Source organism: Adiantum capillus-veneris, chromosome 5 (assembly GCF_014529385.1).
Source record: "Adiantum capillus-veneris isolate H3 chromosome 5, ASM1452938v2, whole genome shotgun sequence".
Classification (NCBI taxonomy): domain Eukaryota; kingdom Viridiplantae; phylum Streptophyta; class Polypodiopsida; order Polypodiales; family Pteridaceae; genus Adiantum; species Adiantum capillus-veneris.
In genome coordinates this window covers 169,509,638-169,517,174 of record NC_140935.1, presented here as the reverse complement: position 1 = coordinate 169,517,174, position 7,537 = coordinate 169,509,638, and the positions used below count along the sequence as shown (strand labels likewise).

The window sequence follows — 7,537 nt, the reverse complement described above, 5'->3', positions numbered from 1 at the left end:
CACAAGGGTCCAAATTAATTATAGGGAGCACTACTTGCCCCTCTTTGCCACTCATGAGCCTCTCTCTAGCTGAAGCTAGCGGCGACATTGATCTCCCTGTGAGTAGAAGGCAGAAGAGTGTGCCAGTGTAGTCACAACCATAGCAATAGCCTCTTTGTTGTACTTTCTTGAGTCACTATCATTTCTTTCCCCATGATGCTTGCTTTTTCCTTTGTCCTTTGTAGAATCTTTATCTTTGCCTTTGGATCTACAATCCTTGGCCAAATGACCACGCTTTCCACAAATGTAACAATGTTTCTTGGTCCTTTTTTTGGAATCCGAAGTAGCAAGTGCTTCCCCACTTGTCTTAGAAATATAATTTTTTCCTTAAGTTATTCCTCCTCAATGAGAAAAGAGATGAGATCATCAAATTCCATCTTTTGCAGAAGTGTCCTAGACATCGTTTCATACTCCTCGGGCAACTTTTTGAGAACCAAAGCAGCTAATAACTGAGTACTTGTGAGTGCACTTTTCATAGCCGATATTTGATCATGAATAACTTTAGCCTTCATAAGAAATGATTGCATGGAACTTCCTGGTGGAAATAGGATGGCAAATAATTGTCCAAGAAGGGTGACTGCTCGCATCATAGAATCCCGATCAAACATTCCTACAAGCTTGAACTACCTATTGTTGGTAGTCTTCAAAGTCTGAATGGTTGGAGAAAGGTCCTTTGAAGAGATTCCACAATGGCCAACATAGACTTTGCATTAGCTGCATCCCAATCGACACACGATTTGAGATATTTGTCATCTTGAAGGCTGGTGTACATGTTGTTGGGATCCCCCATGGGGCGGGGCTCCGAGTCATAGACAATATCCCATAAGCCTTTCCATGAGAACTAGAGTCGCATGATCAAATTCTAATGAGTTTAATTATTGTCGTTCAATTTGTTGTTGGCGCTTGAGCAAGGGGATCCATGTTGAAGTTGCAAGACCTAGAAATCTAGAAACCCTTCTTGTGCTTCGTGGTTGCACTAATCCTCTACTACTCCCAAATGGCTCCACAAAATCTGTTATCCCTCTCTTAAGCTCCAAGTTGCTCACCTTTTCTTTTCCTAAGCCACTCCAAGAAACATCCTCCTTGATTACTTTCCTTCAAGCCACCCCACTAGTCCCTCTCTGAGGCTCCAAGATGCCATATCCACCTCAACCCATAGTGTTTTAAAACGCTGGGCTGGGGGGGCGGGTGGTGGGCGTTGTCGCTGCTGCAGGGGAAAAAATTCTCATGACCGACAGCATTTCAATGTGCAAGGGGCAAAGGGTATTGTCACTATCGATGTCGGTGTTGGGAGGAAGTGGCATTGTAAAACGCACATAGTGGAAGACAGTGGCGCTGCCCCACGTCAAGCAAGCTACACATTTTAAAACGTAGGGGAAGGGGGAGTAGCGGGTTGTGGACAAGGGCTTCTGACTAACGTTTTGAAACGCTAGTGGCTTGCTAAGTATGGACAATGGCAGCATCATGGGAAGGCCATGCAGTGCCAAACTGCAGCGTTTTGAAACGTTCAATGGAAGAGTGTGGGTAGGCAAGGTGTCCACGATGAGGGAGATGAGCCTCTCCACGGTTTTTTTTCTTGACAATGCTCCTCCACCAAAGCTCTTCACCAACACGGCTCTGATACCATATAAAAGTCAACGACACAGAAGCGTAAAGACAAGGAGAGTGATCATGTGTGTGTGTGTGTGTGTGTGTGTGTGTGTGTGTGTGTGTGTGTGTGTGTGTGTGTGTGTGTGTGTGTGTGTGTGTGTGTGTGTGTGTGTGTGTGAGAGAGAGAGAGAGAGAGAGAGAGAGAGAGAGAGACAGAGAGAGAGAAAGAGAAGGAGTCTCCTAAACCAATCAACCTTGGCAATGAATAACTAAATGTGTATATAATGGAGGCAAGGGGTTACTTATACAGCAACCTTAGTAAATTGCCCTACCCAGAATTTGATAAACAAGTAAAATAAATAATGGGATCATATTGGACAGCTCACTTGAGATGCCAAAACTCTAACAGATGGTTCATGGTTTGATGTCACGGTCTACTCATGGTGGACAATACAATGAGAACGAGAGCTCAAAAGACTCAAGAGTGTGAGCAAGGCTAGGGATGATGGGAGCATCCCCGCTATCATCAAGCTTGAAGATGGGAGGGTGAGTGTAGAGGTTGGTGAGTAGATCATTGCCATCACAGAAGGCGGTGAGGAGATGAAAGTAGGTGTCATCGCCCTCAAAGGTGGATATGAGGGGGAGAAAAGTAGGACCTTGTGTATGCTATGTAGGTCTTGAAGCTCATCCACCTTCCATCCAAGCTGGGTGTCCACAAACGCCTCCTCGGGGCTCGGCTTTTATTTTCTTGCACATAAGAGGTCATGACCACTAATTTAGTCCTACTCATGGGGGATGCAAAAGAGTCTAGTCTTGGCAGTTTCTTGCTATTGGTAGGGATAGGGCATGATATGTCCACATGCAACTTGATTGTTTTACACGCAACATATTGTGTGAAAGTTTTTGATTCGTGTAGAGGAGAACAAGGTCTAGTCTGGCAAAAAATTTAAAATGGAAAATTCAAATTTTAAAAGGAGTCTTAAACGTGTATAAGTATTACAGAGGGGTCAAGTCGACTATAAAAACATCATAGGAAGGGGTATATGATTGCTTTAGCATTTGTAGATAGGGGGTTTGGTTAATGCTTTAAGGTTCGTAAATAGGGAGTTTTTTCTATATGGTTGCACACAAGTGACATCCCCCAAAAAGTATAAGTGAATCCTCGAGCCCTAAGTGGAAAGGATTTGTAGTGGCTTACAGAATATCCCGTGGACTATTTCAAAACTTTTTTGTATATTATTGTGATGTTTGTGAAGAGATTCTGTACGAAGAAAATGAATCCATAGATGCTAGAGCACTTGTGGTTGTGCATGCAAAAAAAGATTAGATGCGGAAACTTACATAGCTAAGTTTTGCATGTTACTTTAAAGAGTTAGAATGGTACATCCAATGGATGAGATGATGTTATGTTTAGGATTTGCGAAAGAGTCATTGAACCGCACTGGCTACAATTGACTTGGAAAGGTATCATTGGAAAGGGTTATGCTTGCAGCTCACGTGGTGGAGAAATCTTTTTAGGTGTTCCTCGTTGAAAGAAATCCAAGAAACAGTCAGCAGAAAGTGACTACAAAGAAGAAATGACAATGAATCAAAAGAGGATGCGAGCTTGGAAGAGGATGAAGACCCCCTTGCATGATCAACAAAGACCAAGGTAGCCAAAAAGAAGGCCCTTGTAATGGCGTCAGGAAACGGAAACACCTCAGAAGTAGACACCTCAAAATTACATTGTACCAAATGTCAGAATGACGGTCATGCGACCAACAAACTTTGGTGCGACAATTGTGAGATGTAGAATCACACCACCAGCCAATGCCCATATAGTTCTCGAAACATGGTCAATTGGCAAAATCTATAAAACAAGCAGCCGAGTCAAGTAGCCAATGCAATACAAGTTTTGTAGCAAGGATAATAGCAGGAGAACCAGCAAAATTATGTGGGCCATTCAAATCAAGGACGTCAATTTGGAGGCCAAGGTGGCTATGGTCAAGGAGAAATTAAGTCAACCAAATTTTTATCCACCAAGGAAAATTCATTGCTCATTTTGTTTGGATGATGATCATTGGCATAACGAGTGTAAGGAAGCTGCAAAAAATGATTGCAAGAAAATGGAGAAAGAAAATTAAGGGACCAATGCAACTATGGTGTCCATTGAAATAACGACAGCGGAGAAAGAAATAGTAGAAGAATCCAAAGCTGTTGACCCACAAGTCTAAGTGATTACCTCCTCCGGAAAAGAAGTTCAAACTTCAGAGTTGCTATCCACTTCAAGATTCCATCGTCTAGTGAATTGTGTTTCATTCTTGTCTGTTACCATATGATTCGTCGCATAGGAGTTTGATCCAAGATAAAAGGACTTCCCTCCACCCACTGTGATATCTGCATCTTTTGTAAGAAACAAAGAGTGTGCAAAGAATTTGAAGACCTCGGCCAATTTTAGAGTGTTTGCATTTCATGGTTGGACTCACATTTAAAAGTAAGTGTAGTAATGGGTCCCCCTCCATATCATAGGTCAATATATGAGAGAAAAAAAAGATGCAATACAAGTCTCAATATAATGTGTTGATTATATGATAGTCCACAAAAAACTAGAAATTAAGCGAAAATCTTTGAAAAATTTGTAACAAGCAAGATTGACACCCTTCAAATTGAGGAGTAATTGGATTTGCATAATATATCTAAATTCATGGAAGTGGGTTTGGTCATGGGGCTCTGTTATCATGGTTGTTGGTCTCATGACCATGCCCAAATTCACAAAGTGAGCATGGTCTTAATACCATCCTTGCAATATTAGTTCCTCAAAAGCATACTTGGAGACCATGCCCAAATTCGCAAAGTGAGCATGGTTTTAATACCATCCTTGCAGTATTAGTTCCTCAAAAGCATACTTGGTAATGGGATTATGTTAGCATGGTTGATCACATGACCATGCTCAAATTTACAAAGTGAACATGGTATGAATACCATCCTTGTAGTAGTTGTTGTTCAAAAGCATGCTTCGTTGTATGACCATGGAAAAATTCACAAAGTGAGCATGATCCCAAGACCATCCTTGTAGTAATAGTTGTTCCAGAGCATGGTTGGTCATGGGACTATGTTAGCATGCTTGCTCACATGACCATGCCCAAATTAATGAAAAGGATGCTCGGTCATGGGACTATGTTAGCATGGTTGCAATTGGTGGTGAAATGACCATGCCCAAATTTGGTCACATGACCATTCACTAAGTGAGCGTCATGGTCCCAAGACCATCCTTGTAGAAGTAGTTGTTCACAATCATGCATGGTCGCACGCCCAAATTCACAAAGTGAACATGGTCCCAAGACCATTTTTATAGTAATAGTTTTTCAATAGCAAGACTATCCTTGTAGTAATAGTTGCTCAATAGCATGCTTGATCATTAGACTATGCTATCATCCTTGATCACATGAACATGCCCAAATTATTCAAAAGTATTCTTGGTCACGAGACTATACTAGATGCTTCATCTCAACTCCATGCACAAGATCAATTGGTTGCAAAACAATGCCATGATGCTTGGTTGCATGATGTGAACCACTAAAATATTGAGAGCAGAGCTCAATCAAGAAACCTACTAGTCATTGATGCCATTGCACTCCCCTAACCAACGAGACGACAAGAGGCTGTTCATTCATACTTCAAAATTATAGACTATCGGACCTACTAACCCTACATACTCATACTCTGACTCCTCACCTTTGCATGCCAATGACCTCCATGTCCAAGCGAGGTTTTGTCCCCATGAATGCACACTCTCTTTCTCTCATCGTACTCCTCTCCTTGATTTAGCATCCTCAAACATTCCTTCAAATTGATTTAAAATGATTCCCCCCCCTGTATGGGAGGAAAAATTGCAAAACCCTACTCTTCCCTTAAATATGGTTATGTGACATGACCATATATAGACAACTGGGCATAACTTGGCATTATCTTTGGACACTATCAATCATTTATATGGCACTACTTGGCACGACATATGACAACGCCGCATGACGAGGATAATGAGTATAAGAGGCAGTGAGCTGCAACGGAGGGATCTATCAACCGAACGAAATTCTTAGGCAGCCTCAGCGCATCACCCTGCAATCTATTAGCTGTCATGACGTCGGCCGAAGCTGCTGCATTTGCATTGCGCAGGGTGCTGCTGAGCGCTGCGGCATGCATGCTGATAATTTTAGCAGGACGCTGCGACAGCGCCGATGCCAAGCCCAAGCAGGTGGTGTTCTACATACACATCACTCGGGGCGTGACCAACACCGCCATTCTGAACGCAACCTCGGGCAACCCTCGCTTCGGGCCCCTCACAGCCTTCGACCTGCCCGTCACCGCCGAGCCCAGCGCAACCTCCAAAAGCTTAGGGGTTCTACGAGGCCTCGGCATATTGTTCAACGGCACCGTCGACTCCACGCCCACTCTAGAGCACCTCCTGAGCACCCTCTTCTACGACGATGGCGAGTCCTCCGGCACGCTGGCCCTGCACGGCCTTATCGATTCCCGCTTCAGCGGCCTCCCGGTGGAGCTCGCAGTCGTCGGTGGCACCGGCAGCTTCCGCTTCGCCAATGGCTACGCTACCATTGCCTTCGTCTCCGCCTCCGGCCCCGTCGTGCTCCAATACTCCGTCACCCTTCGTTGATACAATTGGCATCAGAGCTTGCTCGGATCTCAGCCATCCACCACACGCACACTTTTTTTTTTTTTTTTTGTAATGATGATAAGGCCTGCATAATGATAAGGGGTGAGGTTTAATAAAATGGGTGAAGGTTCCTCGCTTAAAGGTAATGAAGAAGAAAGTTTTCCATCATGGGCTTCGCTATTCGTAAATGTGTAAGTTGAAGACAATAACTTAAATTTTAAAGAACTTTCATGTAACTGATGAATTGCCACGGGTGATACTCAGGACTAAAGGACACATGGTATAAAATGAAGAGGGAGCAATGGGATCTACGACAGAGAACTAGGTGCATGAGATGCGAGGTCTGCTAGGCCGTTCGATTTTGCTCTCCTATTTTACTTATGCTCCTATTGAGGTTTACTTATCATGCATTTGTTTCCCACTAATGGGCACCATATGCGCATGGTAGAGTTGGATAGGCCACAAGCCTTGCATGACGCCTCCTTGGGATCTAGTCTCACAATCACCAAATTTGGGCCTCCAATGTCCTTGAGATTCTCGCACCTAGTTCTCCATCGTAGATCCCACAACCCTGTGTCCTTTAGTGTCGAGGGTGGACGATGGTTTTTAATACATCTCTTAATTTTTTTTGGGAGGTTTGTAAGCTCTCAATTCTAAACTTGAGAAGGTAAAGTTCTACTTAACACTAGAATGGTAACAGGACACTTTTATGTCCTTGGACACTTTTGTGTCCTGTTAAGTGACCATTTTGCTTGAATTATTTGAAGACTATGAAAATGAATTTCTAAGTGCTATATATCCACAAAGTTGCCTTATGAGCTGAAAAAAACTTAGCATTTTTTTTCGAGTATCGATCTCACCATTAACCTTATCTTGCACAACATTTTTGAACCTAAACTGTGTGAAAAAAAGGGTCCTGTTTTTGGCTTTTTTTTCAAGTTTTGGCAACTATACCACTGTAAACTTCATGTTTGTGAGGTTTAGATGGCTAGAGGTTAGGCCTTCATAGTTCTCAACATGTTTTGATGCTTGTAGGGAGAGCTAAGTGTTAAAATTGAAAGTTATGACCAATTTACAAGAATTGCATAATCCTGTTTTTTTGCCAAAATTAGCACTTTTGTGATTTTTTTGTTGGCTTTCTTGATACCCAAATTCAAATTTGATTGTGTAAGTGTAATGTATAACATAAAGCTAATCTTCCTTGAGTTTTGGGGGACCTAATATGCTATATAGCATAGTATATGATGATGGTTGAGT

General features: G+C 42.6%; 1 protein-coding gene across 1 annotated transcript; it reads left to right on the top strand.

Annotated features, from left to right (window-relative positions):
* Positions 1-5,689: 5,689 nt before the first annotated feature.
* LOC147458531 (pterocarpan synthase 1-like) lies at positions 5,690-6,472 on the top strand. Its single transcript, XM_086511861.1, has one exon. It carries the CDS (start codon positions 5,747-5,749, stop codon positions 6,278-6,280), a length of 534 nt encoding a protein of 177 aa, XP_086367987.1. The 5' UTR covers positions 5,690-5,746; the 3' UTR covers positions 6,281-6,472.
* Positions 6,473-7,537: the final 1,065 nt, after the last annotated feature.